At 36.6% G+C, this 20,474-nt stretch overlaps 1 protein-coding gene across 1 annotated transcript in view; it reads left to right on the plus strand.

Annotated features, from left to right (window-relative positions):
- The window catches only part of THOC2 (THO complex 2), a 175,998-nt gene that overhangs the window by 141,023 nt on the left and 14,501 nt on the right, over nt 1–20,474 (plus strand). Inside the window, exons 16-23 of the mRNA XM_037822774.1 lie at nt 3,863–3,947; nt 4,607–4,700; nt 5,124–5,204; nt 11,855–11,951; nt 13,921–14,038; nt 14,578–14,757; nt 15,528–15,692; nt 19,688–19,963. Coding sequence (XP_037678702.1) covers nt 3,863–3,947; nt 4,607–4,700; nt 5,124–5,204; nt 11,855–11,951; nt 13,921–14,038; nt 14,578–14,757; nt 15,528–15,692; nt 19,688–19,963 — 1,096 coding nt within the window. The remainder of the gene's footprint in view (nt 1–3,862; nt 3,948–4,606; nt 4,701–5,123; nt 5,205–11,854; nt 11,952–13,920; nt 14,039–14,577; nt 14,758–15,527; nt 15,693–19,687; nt 19,964–20,474) is intronic.

Below are 20,474 nucleotides of genomic sequence, written 5' to 3' on the forward strand. Positions count from 1 at the left end.
GGATGTTGTGTAGGGCTTTCCTGGCCTCTGGGGCCTCAGAACAGTTGTTTCAGACAGTTCCTGTCTGTCCACTATCTGTTTTTGTGGGAGGAGTGAGTCTTGGATCTCCGTATTCTGCCATCTTCCCCAGAAGTCTGCCTGATTATCAAATTTTTAAGTAATTTATACATTAACATGGTTTAAATTTCAGAAACTATAGAAAGTTACATAGTTAAATTCCCCCACCCATACCCAATCCACTTAATCCTTACAAAAAAAGTAACTACTGTTTACTTTCTTGCTTTGTCTTTCAGGTATTTTTAATGCATTTAGAAGACAGTACAAATATATTATCCCCCATTTTTAATATGATTGGTAGCATATAATAAGTACTGTTGTCTAATTTGCTTGTGTTGTTTAAGAATATAGATATTTTTAAAATGTGTTTTAAATCTGTCTCCCCAACTGGATTGAACTTGAGAGTAGGAACTGTTCGTACTCATCCTTGTATGTCTAGTCCATAGCACTTTTCTTGGCATATATTAGGCATTAATATGAATGAATGAGTAAATTAATGAACAAAAATATAATTTACACGGAATAATATCTGCAGAATGTTTAATGCTCTCATGTGTTTGGTATATTTGTAAGCTGTAATATCACCAGGCTTGAGGAATATGATTATGGTACTGTTTGAACTTTTTACATTGAGAATATAATGTATTAATTTCTTGCTTGCATAATTTTGTAAGTTATGAATACTTTTTTTCCACTGTATCTTTATGCAATTTTATTGAGAAATATTCACATAACATACAGTCCTTCAAAGTGTACAGTCATTCACGGCATCATCATATAGTTGTGCATTCATCACTACAGTCAATCTTTGAACATTTTCATTACTCCAAAAGACAAAATAAAAATTAAAATAAAGAACATCTGAAAGGTTCCATTCCCCTCCTCCCCCCATTGTTGATTTACCTTTTTTTAATTAAACTCAGTTTTATTGAGATATATTCACATATACAATCATCTGTGGTATACAATCAGCTGTTGACAGTACCATCATAAAGTTATGCCTTTATCACCCCAATCTGTTTTTTTTTAAATTCAATTTTATTGAGATATATTCACATACAGTCATCCATGGTGTACAATCAACTGTTCACATTACCAGCTTGTAGTTGTGCATTCATCACCCCAATCTATTTTTGACTACTTTCCTTACACCAGAAAGCATCAGAATTGGAATAAGAAATAAAACTGAGAAAGAACACCCAAATCATACCCCCATCCCACCCTGTTTTCCATTTGGTCTTTGTCCCCATTCTTCTACTCATCCATCCATACACTGGATAAAGAGAGTGCTGTCCACAAGGTTTTCACAATCACACTGCCACCCCTTGTAGGCTACTGTTATACAGTCGTTTTCAAGAGTCAAGGCTACTGGGTTGGAGTTTGATAATTTCAGATATTTACTTCTAGCTATTACAATACATTAAAACCTAAAAAGTGTGATAAGTATGTAAGAGTGTCCATCAGAATGACCTCTCTACTCCATTTGAAATCTCTTCAGCCACTGAAGCTTTATTTCATTCCATTTCACATCCCATTTTTGGTCAAGAAGATGGTCTCAGTTCCACGATACCAGGTCCAGATTGATTCCCGGGAGTCATATCCTGCATTGCCAGGGAAATTTACACCCCTGGGAGTCAGATCCCACGTAGGTGAGAGGGCAGCAAGATCACCGCCCGAGGTGACTTAGCTAGAGAGATAGGACCACATCTGAGCAACAAAGAGGCACTCGGGGAGACTCTTAGGCACAATTATAAGCAGGTTTAGCCTCTCCTTTGCAGTAACAAGCTTCATAAGGGCAAACCCCAAAACAGAGGGCTCAGCATACCAAGCTGTAAGTCCTCAATGTTGTGAGATCAGCAGCAATCCGGGTGAGGAAGTCCAACACTTCTGCATTTCCCCCCAGCTCTTCAGGGGGGCCCTATATAGATACTTTTATTCCCTGCCCAAATTACTTTGAGAAGTCGCTATTTCATGCTAACCTATACAAACCTACCATATCTCACTTCCTGTTCAAAGTTCCATGTAATTATGGTGTTTGAACAAACTGACTGTAGAAGTTATATTTTTAGAAAATATAGATCCTGCACCAAATAAACATCTCTTCCTTTGGTCTCACAAGGAAGTGGAAGTTTTAAAGCACAGTCAGTTTCAACCTCTACCCTTTGGCTGATTTTCCCTAGTCTTAACCAGATCTACTTCATTCATATCTCTAATTGAAGTCTGGGCTCCTTTTTAGCTTTTTTTTTAACAGTTGCTGTATGCGCTAATACTGACATTCATAACTACCAAGCTCTAGCTTTGAGTTACAGGTACACTGAATATTAATGGATTCCGTGGAATAATCAAAAGACACAGATTGGCAGATTGGATAAAAAAAGTATGATCCAACTATATGTTGTATACAAGAGAATCACCCTAGACTGAAAGCCTCAAATAGGTTGAAAGTGAAAGATTCTCTGGTGTCTGGTTTCAGTTTATCTGTGGTTGGAGTTTTTGTTCTCCCTCCTGGTTCCCAGCACCGAGGGCCTCTCCTCCCTCAGGACTGTGCCTGGCAGGGAGGGGCGCAGGCCCCCTGGCCACAAGAACGTACAGATTTTGCTGATCTCAGCTGCTCCACGTGTTTCTAAGTGTTGTATGAAGTATGTCCAAACTCAAATTCCTCTGTGTTGTCCGGTCCACGCATTTCCTGGCTTTCTAACAACTGCTCTGGAGGAGTGAGTAAAGCCCACACCTCACCAGTCCGCCATCTTGCCGTTGAGTACCTTTTAATATATGATTTTCTATAGAGCATTTAATAATTCATTCCACAAATGGTCATTGATGTGTTCTATATGCCTGATAATATACTGAGATTGTAGCTTGAGGGGAAGATATAATCAAGAAAGTGTGCCTTTTATTGTTTGCTTTTCTCTCCAGGGGCAAATGGATAAACAAGCACAGAGGGTCGGGTTTAGCCTTGGCCAGTAGGAAGGCCACCCTAAATAGTAGGGTTGGAAGTAAGGATAGATGGTGTTAAGTTTGTCAGTGGAACGTGGTGTAGCCAAAGTTTATAACTGATGGGCTCTCTCTTTGAAAAAAGAAGCTGGGCCATGGAGAAATGGGGAATGGTAGCAGCTGATGAGGCAATAATTTTGATTGATGAATCATTTTATCATATAAAACTTCTTAAGATAATTATATCACTTTGTCACTTCCAGAATGGTCACATTCCTTGAACTATAAGCTGAATTCGTAAAATGCTCCATACATTTTCATTTTAGAAAACTTCTTCCCTCTCACTTGTAACCTTTGCAAGTTTCAACTTTCTGGTTTTATTTTGAAATAATTTCATCAGAAGAATTTAAGATTCCTCATGGTGATTGTTTTGAACTGTAAGACTGCAGTAGACACAAATTTCCAAAATGTTCCTAAGATTGGTGAGCAGAGGAATAATTAAAGAGAAAGAAAAGCAGTAGCATTAATTAAAATTTCTTTTCTTTAAATATGAAAATCAGAATTGTTCCATATTGTTATGGTCACTGAGTAGATGGAATAATAGTTTTAATGCTTATTGGACTGTTATTAAAATGGAAAATTATATTTTATGAATGGTTAAGCATTATATATAAAATCTCAAGAACCTCTAGGAGAATGCCTAATGAAATAGTCCAGGTCCTGCAGCAAATTATATAATGAATCTGGTCATTTATGTGTATTTATTTTGGATATCTGGGAAAGAATTGCTTTTTCATGATGTAATAAAGCTATGTGCCTTATGAGGGAAGTTACTTAAGATGACCCTTGCCACCTTTTTTTCCCCTTGTAGGCGTCTAACCAAGGAAAATGTGAAGCCTTCTGGAAGACAAATTGGGAAGTTGAGCCACAGCAATCCAACCATTTTGTTTGATTATGTATGTTTCTAGATTAATATTATTTTAAGTGATTTTTTTGTTGTCTTAAATCAGCATGAGACAAAAGGAATGATGTAGTTTTAAAAATGATTGGTGGTTTTAGGGGAAAAAAAACCTTTACCAAAGGAAACTTTGTGCAGTTAAAAACAAAAATTTCATACAGTGTATTAATATACTGATCTAATTTTCTGTTAATGTGTTATGGTGCTACTATTACCATCTAATGTTATCTTGTTAACCACATTTGATTTATGGAAGTGAAACATTAATAAAGAGATGCATTATTTATTAATTTTGGTTTTTAAAAACATTTGAATAGCATTTAGTTACAATTCATATAAAATGCTATTGTTTTCATATTTAGAAAGAGATTTCTAAAACACATTGACATAAGCCTAGCCTCTGTAACTCCAAAAGTCATCTTTAGACCCTCTGGAATTATTTCCTTGTTGGAAAATGTGACTTAAGATAATAATCTCCCAAGGAAATGACTGGAATAGTAGGTTTTATATAAATACAAAATTGAAGGAAACCATTTTTATTATAAGCATTATTTTGTCTTTCTTTTGAAAAATAAAAAGTTTAGCCATTATTTAGTTGGCATAGAAGACCTCTGTTGTTTAAGTTAATGCCATGTATTCTTCGCTACTCTCTTCCAGATCTTGTCACAAATACAGAAGTATGATAACCTAATAACACCTGTAGTAGATTCATTGAAATACCTCACTTCATTGAATTATGATGTCTTGGCCTGTATCCTTTCAAGTGAAGTAATGCTTAGATTTCACATTTCATAGATCTAAGAGGTGAATATTTTATTTTCATTCCAAGTTCTTTCAGTAACCACTCAGTTGAGTCAGGTGCCTGATTTAAAAACTTGACCAGTCATCTTTTACTCACAGGAGATTGTGTGTGCGTGTGTCTTTGTGTTGTATATAGGGAGAAAAAGTGTTCGGTTTACCAAACATCTTGATAAAGATTGAATGTATCTTATTTGCTGAAAGATGAAAAAGAGGCCAAAGAAGGAAAAGTTGGTCCTGCAATGAGTTTATTTTTCAATACATTGTAATAACTTGAAGCAAACATTTTATCTTTTCCAACATGTGGCATATTTTTTCTGTTTAAGGGTCTTTCTTAGAAATACAGTGACTTAAATTTTTTCTTAATGTATGAAAGATTGTATCATAGAAGCTTTAGCTAATCCAGAAAAGGAGAGAATGAAACATGATGATACAACCATCTCAAGTTGGCTTCAGAGTAAGTATTTTTTACTTTTTCAAAGATGAAATACATGCTGTGTATTCCATTACCTATGTTTAGAGACTTTTGAAAGTATGTCAGCTCTTCAGAATCTCTAGTCACTCAGTTTGTTCAACAGAAGTGTCCAGCTCCCTGACCGTGTAAGAAGATTCATATACTACTCATTCATTTTCCCAACTCAGGATGCCAGTATTGGCTGTGATAGGATTCAGGTAAGCATTACTGGGAAGATGAAAATCCTGTTTTTTTAAAACTGTAAATCATATTGAGATATAGTCACATACCATATAATTCATCTAAAATATACCATCAGTGTCTCACAGTATCATCACCTAGTTGTGCAGTTGTTATCACACTCAATTTTAGACCATTTTCATTGCTCCAAAAAGAAAAGAACAGATAGATGTAAAAAAAGAAAACCTAAATACCCCTTACCTCTTATCCCCCCCCATTATTATTATTATAGCTATGAACTATACTTAACAGTAATACCTTAATATTCTTTCATCAGCAGTAACAGGTGTGCCACACTGATACTAGGGGTCAATCACCTTTTTAACTACTATTATTTTAGAGGAGTGATCTTAAGAGAACTAGCGTCCCTTCTCTCCATTCTATCCTGAGGTTCCCATCATCAGAAAAAATGAAAAATATGGTTGTTTAACCAAAAACCTAGCCTTGTTTCTTTTTATTTTTTGCATCTTTGGTTTCTAGCAACCAGTCCTCTGCTTTCTTTCAACTTGTCAAATCTGGTAGCTTAATATTTCAGTGGCTCCCACTGCTTTTTAGAGTAAAGTTTGAAATCTTTTAAAGTTACATGGACATCTGGGAAGATGGCAGTATAGGAGAGGCAGAGCAAACTTCTTCCCCATGGAATAACTAGAGAAAAAGCAAAAAGCAACCGGGACAGTGGATCCAGGGCACAAGTGGCCAGAGAAGGACCTCTACAATATATAGGGGGGACCTGGATGAAACAGTGGAGAAATTACAGCTGAGAGAACAGGGTGAGTTTATTCAATTATGACTGCCCACAGGGCTGGCAGCTACGTGCTGGCAAGAGTGGGAGAGGGAGGAGCTCTGCACTTCCGCATTCCCATCTCCACAACCAGTTGGGAAGATAACTGTTCTCAGTCCTGCAGCTGGCAGCTCCTGTGAGGGTACTTGGGAACCAACAGACTTGTGTTAGCCACACACAGAGACCTTGCTGCAGTGTGCAGTGCCTATCACTCAACCCAGAGGCAGGCCCCTGCAGGGCCTAGTCTTTGGGAGGACTCAGGAGGCTCTCCCCTTTGGAGGAAAAGGGATGCAGTGCTGAGTAGAGCTGATCTGACAGTTAGCAGGTGAGAGAGGCAATCTGTTTTCCGCTGCCTGTGAACCTTCTCCACGGAGGCCTGTGGCATTCACAGGCAGAGTGTCCACATGGAAGCACCAAGAGTCCCTCTCCTATCCCAAAGGCCCACAGGTGCATGGTGGGTAGGTATCTTGTGGGCCAACTAAAAGCAGGGCACTTCTGAGCTGGCTGAAGGCTGGGGAAGGTGAAACTCTCAGCCCCACAGCCCAAGATTAACCCATATGGAGGCCAGGGAATAACCAGACCCACTGTGCCCACAGCAGAATCCCCGCAGAACTGCACGGTGCCCACCCCCCAGTCCCGGGGCTGGCAGCCTCCAGTGTGCATAGAGGACTGCTGAACTTACTTACTGGATTTCCACCTGGGTTGGCCCAGCCCAATGCACAGACGCAGTCAGGGATAAGTGGGCTTGTGGGGACGAGGTGGCCCAAGAGCACCAGCTGCTGGGAATACAAGGAAAGTGCACCCTAGCAAATAGCAATTCTGCCAAATTCTATACAGATGTCCAAATAGACTTGCATCTCCCAAAGTAACCTTATTAAGATAAACAAATGCCAAGACAGCAACAGAAAACCACAGAGCATGTGAAGATCCACAAAGATATGGCCAACCTAAATGACTAAATTAAAAAGCTGGAAGAGACCCAAAACTTCAGGCAACTAATCAAAGAAGTACATACAAATCTCCAAAAGAGGTTCAGTGAATTTGCTAAAAACATAAAGGACATCAGGAAGACACTAGAAGAGCATAGAGAAGAATTTGAAAGAGTAAGTAGAAAAATAGCCAATCTTATAGAAATGATAGTGTAGATAAAACAAAAAAATACACTAAAAGACATGCAAGAGCAGATTTGAAGAGGCAGAAGAAAGAATAAGTGAACTAGAGGACAGGACAATAGAATATGAGCACACAAAAGAACAAATGGTGGAAAAGATGGAAAAATTTGAATTGGATTTCAGAGAAATAATGGAAAATGTGAAGTGCCCTCTATCACCACTGTTCCACATTGTGTTAGAAATTCTAACCAGGGCAATTATGCAAGAAAAAGAAATAAAAGGCATCCAAATCTGAAAGGAAGAAGTACTACTTCCATTATTTGCAGATGATGTGATCCTGTATTTGGAAAATTTTGATAAGTCAATGACAAAGCTACTTGAGCTAATAAAATATTCAGCAAAGTGATGGAATGCAAGGTTAATGTACCAAAATTAGTAGTATTTCTATACACTGGTGATGGTCTACTGAAGAGGTAATGTAGAAAAAAATTTGATTCACAATAACAACCAAAAGAATCAAATATCTAAGAATAAACTTTACCAAGGATGTGAAGGACCTCTGCAGAGAAAACTACAAAATTTTGCTATGAGTCAAAGAGGACCTAAATAGTTGGAAAGATATTCCCTGTTCATGGATAGGAAAGCTAAATGTCATTAAGATGTCCATTCTATCTAAATTTATCTACAGATTCAATGCAATACCAATCACAATTCCAACAACCTACTTTGCAGACATGGCAAAGCTAGTTACCAAATTTATTTGGAAGGGAAATGGGGTCTCAAATTACAAAAACATCCTATAAAAGAACAATGTGGGAGGACTTACACTTCCTGACTTTAAAGCCTGTTATAAAACCCCAGTGTTCACAAGAGCATGGTATTGTCACAAAAACAGACATATTGATCAATGGAATCGAATTGAGAGTTTGGAAATAGACCCCGGCATCTTTGGTCATTTGATTTTTGACAAGGCCCCCCAATCCACTGTTAAGGGACAGAACAGTATGTTCAACAAATGGAGCTAGAAGAACTGGATATCCATGTCTAAAAGAATGAGAGGAACCCTACTTCACACCCTATACAAAATGTAAAAAGTGGATCACAGCCCTAAATATAAGAGCCAGTACTGTAAAACTCCTGTAAGATAATATAGGGAAACATCTTCAAGACCTAATAGGAGGTACTTCTTAGACCTTACACTGAAAGCACAAGCAAAGAAAGAAAAAATAGATAATTGAGACCTCCTCAAATTCAAATGCTTCTGTGCCTCAGAGGACTTTTTCAAAAAGGTGAAGAGGCAGCCAGCCCACTTGGAGAAAATATTTAGAATTCATATATCTGACAAGGGATTGATACTCTGTAAATATAAAGAAATCCTACACTCAACTTCAGAAGTACAAACAACCAAATTATAAAATGGTCAAAATATATCAATAGACATTTTTCTAAAGCAGAAATACAGATGGCTAAAAAAAAACATGAAAAAATTCATCTTCATTGACATTTAGGGAAATGCAAATCAGAACCACAATGAGATATCATCTCACGCCTGTAAGAATGGCTGCCATTAAACAAACAGCAGACTACAGATGCTGGAGAGGATGGGGAGAAATTGGAACACTTATCCACTGCTTTTGGGAATGTATAATGGTACAGCCGCTGTGGAAGACAATTTGGCAGTTCCTCAGAAAACTAAATATCAAGTTGCCCTGTGATCCTGCAATTCCACTTCTTGGTATATATCCAGAAGACCTGAAAGCAGTGATAGGAACAGACATCTGCATACCAATATTCATAGCAGCAGCATTCACAGTTGCCAAAGGTGGAAGTAATCCAAGTGTCCTTCCACAGACAAGTGGTTAAACAAAATGTGGTAAAGATATACGATGGTATATTATGCAGCAGCAAGAAGGAATGAGGTCCAGAAACATTTGATGACCTGGATGAACCTTGAGGACATAATTCTGAGTGAAGTAAGTCGGATACAAAAGGAGAGATATTGTATGAATTCACTACTATGATCCTCCTAGATAATGTAAAATCCGAGTGTTAAAATGTAGAATATAGAGGTCCTAGAGATAGAAGCTAGAGAAGTGGGAGTGGTTACTTAATATGTACAGACTTGTTAATGATGTTGGACTTAAAGGTATGGGAATGGACAGTGGTGAGGATAATTTATTAATGGGATTATAAGTAACATTGCCATATTGAAGGCAACATATTTGAAAGAGATTGTTTAAAGTCATATATCTCACATTAGCACTACAAATATAAATAAATTCATGCATGATCTACATCAAAGGTATGGCATTTGAGCAAAGAATTAGAGTGATATGTGGGAAAAACTACCTATTGCATGTTATTGAGTATATTTAGTCAGAATAACTTACTAGTACAACACCAATACTATGGGTAAATAATTGGGGGGGTGGGATAAGAGTTATGGGGTGTTTTGGGTTTTGATAATCGTCTAAAACTGAGAGTGATGATTGTATAACTAAGGTTAATGTGAGACATTGATTGGTTTGGATAGAATATATAGTATGTAAAATTAGGGACCCCACCCCACTATTTAATAAGGCAAGTCCCTGATCTTGAGGCTTGCTCTTATGAAAGTTAACTTTTGTAAAGGGGAGGCTAAGCCTACCTATAATTAACACATAAGAGTCACTTCTAGAGAACCTCTTTTGTTGCTCAGATGTGGCTTCCCTCTCTCTGCACATTACCCTCTCCCCTTCATGGGGCATGACTCCCAGGGTTTTGAGTCTCCCTGGTGATGTGGGACATGACTCCCTAGGATCAGCCTGGCCCTGGCATCATGGGAGTGAGAATGCCTGCTTGACCAATAGGGGGTAAAGAAATGCAACAAAATAAGGTTTCAGTGGCTAAGAGATTTCAAATAGAGTCAAGAAGCTCTTCTGGAGGTTACTGCTATGCAAGCTACAGCTAGATACTGCAAATTGCCACAGTATACCAAGTCCCAACCAATAGTATTCCTGAAAACCATAAAAAATGCCCAGGCCTCTATCTGAGACTCTATAAAAGTTTCACTAAGTTTGTTTTTCAGAAACTTAAAACCTCCAGATTTTTCCTAATGCCAGATATATCCAGAAACCCAGAGGTACTGTTTCTTCAAGAACATCATCCAGCCTTATCCCCCTTCCCCATAATGTCAGCACCCCTTTTCCATATGAACAAGTTAGAGTGGTCATTGCCTAGATATCCCTGAAGATTGAGACAGTGACCAAATGAGTGGGAGGAATATCCACAGACACGATAGGATTTAACAAAGGATTATGGCTACTGAATCAGTATATAGATTTTTTTTAGTTCCTAATATATTAGAACAGCTGGAAAGGAATAACTGAAATTGTGTAACTGTATCCCATACCATAGTTTGAAATGTGCTCTATAACTACTTGTTAAACTGTACTTTGAAAGTTATCACATTCTGTACATATTTTATATTTTACAATAAAAATATTTTTCAAAAAAACTATATGGTAAGTTCTTTTAGAACCAGGTTCCTTACGAATTGTTCTAGTCTCATCATTCTACTCTCCCAAATATGCTTGGCTTCAATAATATTGAACTTTTTGAACTTTCCCTGACCCTTTTCATGTTATTCCCTCTACTTGGAATACCCTTCCTTGCCCACTCGTCTCCCACTACCCCATCTTCCACTCATTCATTAGATTTCAGCTTAGAAGCCACTTCCTTCAGAATGCTTTCCCTCTTACTTTCCTACCCACAAGTCTGAATTACTTTCCTCTCCTCTGTTCTCCATGGAACCTTATACTCATCATAGTTATTTCAGTTTGCTTTTCTGTATCCCCATTAGTCTGTAAGCTTTTTGAGGCTAGGACCTATATTTTGTTCAGTATCGTTTATGTGCTTAGCAAATAATTGCTGTGGAGGCTACAGGTCACTTACTGGAATCCCCTCCTCTTGTCTTAACTGGGTTTCCTCCCTGCTTTTGCAGTATGATATAGATTCTTGGTTAAAATTGGTCTCTTGTCTACGTCTTGATCTGACAATACTTTTACCTGTCTCCTTACTGCTCTCCATATAGTAACATGTTCCTGGATACAAAGAAACTTCTTCTTGACTCAAACATTTGACGGAGTTTTGTTGTTCATTCAACATTACTGTGTGATTTGTAAAGTCACAGGCTCTGGAGTCAGACTGCATAGATTTGAATCACTGCTCCATATTGTACTAGCTGTATGACCATGAGCAAATTATCTGACATATCTGTTCCTAATTTTCCTCATTAATATGTTTATACCAACCTATGATGATTGCTGCAGAGAGTAAATGAGATAATCAACATAGAGTACTTAGTACAGTGCTTGGCATGTGTGTACTCAATAAAGATTTGCTGTTATATAACTGTAAAACTCCAACAGCATCAACAATAACACTATTCTGACCTTTTGTTTTAGAAACTGAGTTAGTTGAAGAAATGACAATGTTCTGTTTTCTGAACTTTTAGTCCTATTCTTTTTTATCTCATTCAGGTCTGGCTAGTTTCTGTGGTGCAGTTTTTCGTAAATATCCAATTGATCTTGCTGGTCTTCTTCAGTATGTGGCCAATCAGCTAAAGGCGGGTAAAAGGTATTCATAGGAAACTATATATAAATGAAATTCAGTAATGAGAATAGTTCTGATGGTGTTGTAATATTGAGATTGCTGTTATTCTGAAAAGATTGCTTGTTGGTTGTAGGCTCAAGTAGAATAGTTGCTCATTTATTTATTTGGAAATCCTTGACTAAAAGAAATGATTTAATATGAACTCTGCTGAAATATACTTAGTAAAACACTTTTACAGAAATAAATTTAATATTTGGCTATGTATGTTACTTGCTAAAAAGACACTTGTAAATAGGTGATCATGGTTAATATTGTATATTGTACATCTTATGACAAAACATATTGCATGATTTATTATGCTACTGAATAGTAATTAACCTTTACATCTAGCATTTGGTAGGAAAGGTATTTATTAATTTAGAGGGTATATGTGGTATCTTTAAAACAATTTTTGAATTGGAACTTCAGAGATCTGTAAGGCTTGCATACCTTTTGGATAATGTCCTCTTTTCTTTATAATAACTGGATTTTATTACTTTATTCTAGCCCAATACCACTGTGTAGAGTTTGAAATAGAATGTATAGCAAACCTCATCAACAGTAGATGAGGCAAATCAGACAACTGGAAGTTGTGTTTAACAAAAAACCAAAAACTAAAAGCTGTCTGGTGTTTCAAGCAAGCTTTACCTAAGTATTTCTTGACAGATGTTTGTTTTAGCTAAGGGAATATTTTAAGAAGTAATGTTTAGACTCTTGTCAGCATATCATTTATGGTATATTCATCTATTGGCCATTCCTAGACGTGTTACACTTCTCTGTTTCTAGACCAGTAGAACATACTGTTTTTTAATCTGTATCTCAGTTTTCTGTAACATGAATACAATTTTCATGACCATCATATTAAATAATAGTTTAAAGAAATATTAAAAGATTTTATTCATACTACATGTACATGATGGCCCTCTTGTTTTTAAAAAGTAAGTTTAAGAAAGGCAAGATAAGTTGAAAGAGTAAGCCCTTGCTAACAATCTTAGAAAACTCATCCTTTGTCTTTTAACTTGTTTTGGGTATTTTTTTTTTAGGAAGTAATTTTTTCATTTATCTTAATTATTTAACTCATTAAAGAATATCTTAGAGGTCATATGATGTTATTTCCATAGATGGCCCTATATTTTGATAATTAAAGTGTCTAACTGTTGGCATACTATGAAAATGTGCTTAGGGCTGTCATCTTGGGCTTGAGTACCAGAACTTGGAACTTCTCTTTCCTATCTTTCTCCCTTTTTTCTTCCCTCCCTCCTATTATTCTTCCTTCTTTCCAAGTATGTATGACCATTCTACATCTTTATTTTTATTTTTGGTAATTGTATTGTTTAGAGAGATGGCTCTATACCATCAAAAACATATTGACCATTTTGTACTGAAGGAGAAAAAAAATGCTATAAAGGACATTGTTTGGTTAGCTGATAAAATTGAAACATGAACAGATTTGATAAAAAGTATTACATCACTTTTAGATTTACTAAAGTTGATAACTGTGCTGTGGTCATTTGAGAGAATATCCCTATTCTTGGGAAGTACACACTCAAGTAAATTAGCAGTAAAGGTACATGATATATAACAACCTCAGATGGTTCAAAAAACTGTATGTATGGCGATGGGGGGATGTGCATAAGATGCAGATGATAAAGCAAGTTAAGTAAAAATGCTAATAATAGGTGAAACAAGGGTGAAGGTTATATGTTTTTGTTGCTGCAACCTGAGTGAAATTATTTCTAAAGAAAAAAGTTAACATAACTATCAAAAAATTTTTGGTCCAATTTTGGGAATGTCATCTTTTTCTTTTATTTTGTCCTTAAAAACCACTTCATCCCCTCCCTCCATTTTTATATGCAGATAATTTAGGGATTTTTAGTATATTAATTAAAATTTACTGTCATTTTTATGCTTGAAGTTTTGACGATAGATATGTTTCTTATTTTTTTCCAAGCAGTTTTGACCTGCTTATATTGAAAGAAGTGGTACAAAAAATGGCAGGAATAGAAATTACGGAGGAAATGACAATGGAGCAACTAGAGGCCATGACTGGTGGAGAGCAGCTTAAAGCTGAGGTGAGAGTTGCTATTTTTGTTTTTTTGTGTTTTTAAATTCAAAAGGTATGTGCATGCTTATAGTGAAGAATCCAAACAGTACAGAAATACATAAAGCCAGATGTCAAAGCCATACCCTCCCCTCACAACTGCCTCCACCCACCTTTTTAAAAATTGAGATATACTAGCTATTTTAACCAAACTTTTTGAAAAGCTGAAACAAATTGTGAAAGACAAGGAAATAAATACCAAATCTTTTATAGTGCTTGATATTCTCACTGGCATAAATTTTACTATCACTACTCTGTTTAATCTAATTGATTATAAGGTGAAAAAGGAAAATACACAGAAATTTAAACGTAATGGACAGCTATCTTTAAACCAGTAGCTATAATCAGTTTCACTAAAATAAACTTGTGTAGAAATGGAAGGCTAAGGAATGTAGAATATAAGAGTTTTTTATTTTAGGATTGTAACTTGACCTTTTCTGTATCTTTTTCAAATCAGATGGCATGTGTTATATACTACACACTGATAAATTTTTGTTCTTTCTTGTGTAGGGTGGCTATTTTGGCCAGATCAGAAATACTAAAAAATCCTCGCAGAGATTAAAGGATGCACTGTTGGACCATGATCTTGCTCTTCCTCTCTGTTTACTTATGGCCCAGCAGAGGAATGGGGTAATCTTTCAGGAAGGAGGAGAGAAACATTTGAAACTTGTGGGAAAGCTCTATGATCAGGCAAGTTAAAGTGATTTTTGTGTTTATGTAGAATTTTTATTCTGCTAAGAAAAATGTAGAATGTGATGTAATTTGAAAAATGTCATGTATGCACATCATATTTATGTGAAACAACTCTAATGTAAAATAGACATTCTGGAAATAGTGTCTATTTCTGTGACTTTAGAAATGAATGCAAATTACGGTATTTAAGAGATGGCTGTAGGAGAGCTGTTACAATATGTGCAAGTTTTTAAATTAAATAGAAATTCCATTATTAAATATCTGCATCTTCAAGTTGTTTGCTCTTATATCTTTCCTGGTATCTGGAAATATGGAATTTCAGTTATAATAGTGATATAGTTGGTAATAGTTAAACACATTTTTGTGGGCTTATCATAGGTTTTGGTGCTTAGTATTTATAAATATATTTTATAAATGAAGTTTTCATCTCTTATGGGCAAAGAAGTTGACATCTATTTGCATATTATTTTATGTGATTTAGGTAAATGTAATCTGCTACTAAAAGTGATGAGTAATAGCTTGGAAATTAAGAGACCTGATTGGCTATTAAAGCTTTGGATAAGTCAACGTATCAGGGCCTTGTTATCTCTTTTTGTAATATGATTATGTGATTATGTTTGTAGATGGTCTCTAAAGTTCTTTCAAGTTCTAAAATTTGGATTCTTAATTGTTAATCAAAATATTGTTAAAATGACGCATCTTCATTTTATGTTGGTTTTGTAAAATGGTACCACATCTGTGTTTTTTGTCTTATTTTTTAAATTTAGTGTCATGATACCCTGGTACAGTTTGGTGGGTTTTTAGCATCTAATCTAAGCACAGAAGATTATATAAAGCGAGTGCCTTCAGTTGATGTGCTCTGTAATGAATTTCATACACCCCATGATGCAGCATTTTTCCTGTCTAGGCCAATGTATGCACACCATATTTCAGTAAGTATAAGTATCTTTGCTGTCATTCAAAAGTGATTTCAAATTATTTTGTATCTGTTTTGTTTTTAAATGTATTTTAGTTTGACATAGATATAGATTATGTCTCTTGGAGAGTTACTCTTGTCTTTTTTTAGTACTCTTTTTTTAGTACTCAACTCTAAGCAGTATACAATGAAAATGTCCCTTCTTAAAATAAGTCTTAATAGTTCTGTAATTTTGCTGTTACTATCCTACCAGTTGTTCAGGTTAGTATCATATGGGCTCTCTAGAACTGTAATTCTCAAATATTAGTGTGGATAAGAATTACCAGGAAAACATCTTAAAAACTCAGAATCCCATGTCCCAAAATTCTAATTCAGTAACTTGAATAGGACCTAGGAATTTCTTTTCTTTCTTTGTTTTTGTTTATTTGCTATTGTTTTGTAACAAGCACTAAATTACTCTGATGCAGGTGTATCTGGGTACCTTATTCTGAGAAACATTTCTGTTGAGTACAGAGTCCTGTTTCCTTAATGACAGTATCCCTGTCAGATGGTCGACATGCTATTACTCATACTGCCTTACAGCAGGCGGAAAGACTTAACCAACCCTCCCAATCCCCTAAAATTTCTGTCACTGTTGTGTAACTTCTAGAAAGGCCATGTTCATGATTCTTACTTTATTCTCTCTATGTAAATGAAACAGTCCCAAAACAAATTAGAGACTTGTCAGGCAGGCATCCTTAGTAATGACTTTGTTGAAATTTAAGTAAGTGTATTGTAGAAGAGGAGACAGCCCCTCTTCTCCCCACCCCCTTCTCTACCTGCCACCTGGACTTTTCCCTCTAAAGCAGTGGCATCTTAAAAAAAAATTTAATTTTCTTTCCCCTCAGGGCCTCAGTTTGGAAACTGGGGTACTTCCCCACTATAATTGAAGCCCCAGTATATTTTTCATTTTTTTTGGTAACTTAGATTCTGGTCCTTCTGTTCATTGTTGTTTTTGAGTTTGTACTATGCAAGGCCTTTATTACAGATTTTGAGTAATGTCTTGGTCCTTTCTCTTAAACTAGGATCCCATGTTTGTACCCAGTAGTGCAACAGAGCTGTGTAGCAGAGGCTGCAAAAAAGGTGCTGAGAAATTTGGGGTCTTAATTGATCATTTAATGGACCATAGCTGTTAGTGTTTACATACCAAATGTCACAGTCTCTCACCTGTCTAACAACTAACTAAATGTTAATTGACTTAATTATCATTTTATCACTATTAGCATTATGTAGTAGTTTCTGTGCTACTCTCTCTAGAGGGGAAAAAGGGATAAGGGAGTGGGGTTAGGCCTTTTCTTCCCCTTTGGAATCTCTCAATCCAGAGAATTGTTATGTTCTCTTTACATAGTTATGTCTTGTCTTGTTGCCCCACCCCACAGTAGATCAGTCTCAGCTGTACAACAGGGGACCTGATTTCTTGAAGGACTGAGGTGAGAGAATTGCTTCATCTCAGGAATTCTGACCTGCCCTGTGCTGTACTGGGAAGTGAACACACTAATCAGCGATATTGAACCCTAGCAAACAGGAATACCTAGTTGCCTGAGGTTGGCTGAACTTTTCCAGGTCAGAAAATGGAGCAGGCCATTCATACCAATAGCTGCCTTATCTTTAGCCCATGTAAAATATTTGTCTTTGTCATTTAAGAGATACAACATCTAAACAAACAAATGGCATTTCCTTCCGAGGGTTGAGGAGGAAAACAGATAACTATACAGCTAAGTCAGGGATAAGCCCCTTATCCTTAGGCTACATGCCACCCTCTGTAAAGGGAGTTCCTCATCAACCTTGTTTGCACCGTGTGGGCTTCCAAGCTGTCCTGGGAATCTTTCTTGCTTTTGATTCTTGGGTGAAAGCCTCTCTTGAAGAGCCTTCAATGGGAGAGTAAATATGTAGAAGTATTAAAGGACTGCTAGGTCCCTTCCAAAACTGACTACCAGCAGGCTCGCTGGGGAACAGTTCAGTCAACAAAACACTGCTCAGAATCTTGGGCCAGAGAAGCTTTTTGAACAATAATTAGAAGTATAGCAAAAACTGCAGATATCAGTTCTATTCCATAGATACATTTCCGCAGGTAACTTGAGAGAGAGAGCTGTTATGCCTCTCTCTTTGAAGATGTAAGCTTGAACTGGGAGTTAAACTGACTTTAGACAAGGAAATATTCATCACAGGTAAATATGAAGTTTAGCTGTCTTGTTCTGATCAAGCCTATTTGACTAACTAGATAGGACTAGTGGATGCTTAGCAACAGAAGTCACAGATTCAGAACCAGAAGGCCTGAGGAGACTGGGACTACTATCATATAAGCCTCTCATGCTAATTTTCAGTTTTAATGGTTAAGACCCAGCTTTGAGACAAGGGACTGAAAGAAAAGCTTTCGCCAGCTCATAATGTAGATCTTGTCCAAATTAGCTAGCTAGACTGACTTACACACTTCTTTATCCTGTGTTTTGTTAGAATCTTAGCAGATGTCATTCTTCTCACCTAGATTCATATTAAATACCTTCAGTAAGATCCACCTTCAACATTTTAAAACCTTTTCTTATCCTAGATGATATTCTTTCAAGTCTCTGATGTAATTGGGACCTCTCTTTCATAACTAATGTTCTTTGTAGCTTTGTCACTGGGTGGTCTCAATGGCTATCAGTATGCTTTCTAAAATGGGGAGAATAGAAAATAAAGCTCCCTACTTACAGAGCAATTGAAAGATTCTAAGATCCTGCTTGAAGGAACAAATAGTTACTTGGTATGCCTTCAGCCCAATGCGCCTGGGAGTATAACAACACCCAGGCATAGTCATGGGATGGGAGAGGGGACCTTAAGGAGCTGAGAATCTTGTGCCTATCATACTGCAGAACTGGAAGTGGAACCTTTATCCTCTGACATTCTAGTTCTGGATTTTTGATACTATGTTTAGCACAGACTGAATAAGTACATTTCTAATATAAAGGAGACAGTAGTTTTTTGTCTCCTTGGGTTGACCCTCAAGGATGATATCTGAACTGAAGAGATTTTTGGGGGTGAGAGGTCTTTCATTCTAAAGAGACTGAGGGACGTGAGACAATAGCAACAACTACTTTGTTTATTTTGTGTGTTTATAGTTGTTTTTGTTCCTGTTGTTTTTTCTTTTCTTTTTTACATTTGGCATAAGCTAATTTGTGGTCCCTCCTATTATATATTTTTCATACAGTTAGCTGTGTGGCCTTCCTCTGATTATCTACCAAATTAAGATAGGCTAGTCAGGGCAAAGAAGCTGCAGCTTCAGTTCCCACACACCTTTGTACTTAACCACAGCCTCTACAGAAAATCTCATTTGGCTTAGTAGTTGAGTGATCAGTTGGTCCAGTTTACCCAGAACTTTCCAAGTTTTAGAATCCTGGTAAATCCCTCAGTCCCAGGCTAACTCATATGTTGGTTGGTTACCCTACTTAGCAGCCTTATAGTGACTTATAGTGTTAATACAGCTTCTTAATTTGCAAATTTTAACAGCTGCCTTTTTCTTCCTTGAATGATAACAACTGGCAGGACTATATGTACCAATACTATGTTCTGTCCTGGTTGACTCTAAACTCCATTCTGCCTCTTTACTAGTGTTAAAAACTGTCTACACTTTTCCTTGATTATCTCAAAAGCAAGACTAGAAACCCTACATGTTTAATCCCTATTGCACCAGCAAGAGGGAGTAGGGTAAGGGGAACGGAGATGGGTCACACATATCCTGCTCATTTACTCATCTGGTCAGATTTGATAAGAATCTTCTAAAAAATCCCTAGTCAGCACATGGGACTAAAGATTGGAACAGCTGCCAGGGATGATTTATCTTAAAATAAATGTTGTTGGTAAGAAACTAGAATTCCTATAACAGTTTTGAGATTGGTTATCTGATGAATATAGTTTTTTTTAATACCATGAAAAGTCAGTGCTATAAATTGTTGTGTGTGTGTATTTTTTTTTTTTTTTACTTTTTATCTCTAGTCAAAGTATGATGAACTTAAAAAATCAGAAAAGGGAAGTAAACAGCAACATAAAGTTCATAAGTACATCACATCATGTGAGATGGTGATGGCTCCTGTCCATGAAGCAGTGGTTTCCTTGCACGTTTCCAAAGTCTGGGATGACATCAGCCCTCAATTCTATGCCACATTTTGGTCACTGACAATGTATGACCTTGCAGTTCCACATACCAGCTATGAAAGAGAAGTCAATAAGCTTAAAGTCCAGATGAAAGCAATTGATGACAATCAGGAGATGGTAGGTTTTATTTGAGTTGCTCAAGTACAATAACTTTATGGTATTAATTCAACATTATCTATACCTTGAAATTGTTTTAGCTCAGCTTCCTTAAAGCTGTGATCTTGTTGTTAGATAACATTTTCTCAAGGTTTAATGATAATCTCTCAATATGTGGTGGGTGAGCTTGGTGAATCAATGGAAGTTATGATCAATCAAAAGGTATTTGAGTTTGCTTTTCTGTTGAATACTGTGTTGGCAACTTAAGGTTATCTGTGTGACTCCTATTGTAAGAGCAGCAGGAGTTCCCAAAAGGAGAATCTTTAGAAGAATTTATTGAGGAAGTGGGCCTTGAGTTGGGTAGGCCTCAAAGATAGATTTGGAAATATGGAGGCAAATAAGAAAGCTACTCTTGGGCTCCAGCAAAGGTGCGAAGTAGTATAGGTTTTAAGGAAACCAGTTTTACCAGAAGGAATGGGATTAGTAATAAATTTGAATAGGTTGGATGGGCTAGATTATGTGGGACATTCGA

This window comes from Choloepus didactylus, chromosome Y (genome assembly GCF_015220235.1).
Source record: "Choloepus didactylus isolate mChoDid1 chromosome Y, mChoDid1.pri, whole genome shotgun sequence".
Classification (NCBI taxonomy): domain Eukaryota; kingdom Metazoa; phylum Chordata; class Mammalia; order Pilosa; family Megalonychidae; genus Choloepus; species Choloepus didactylus.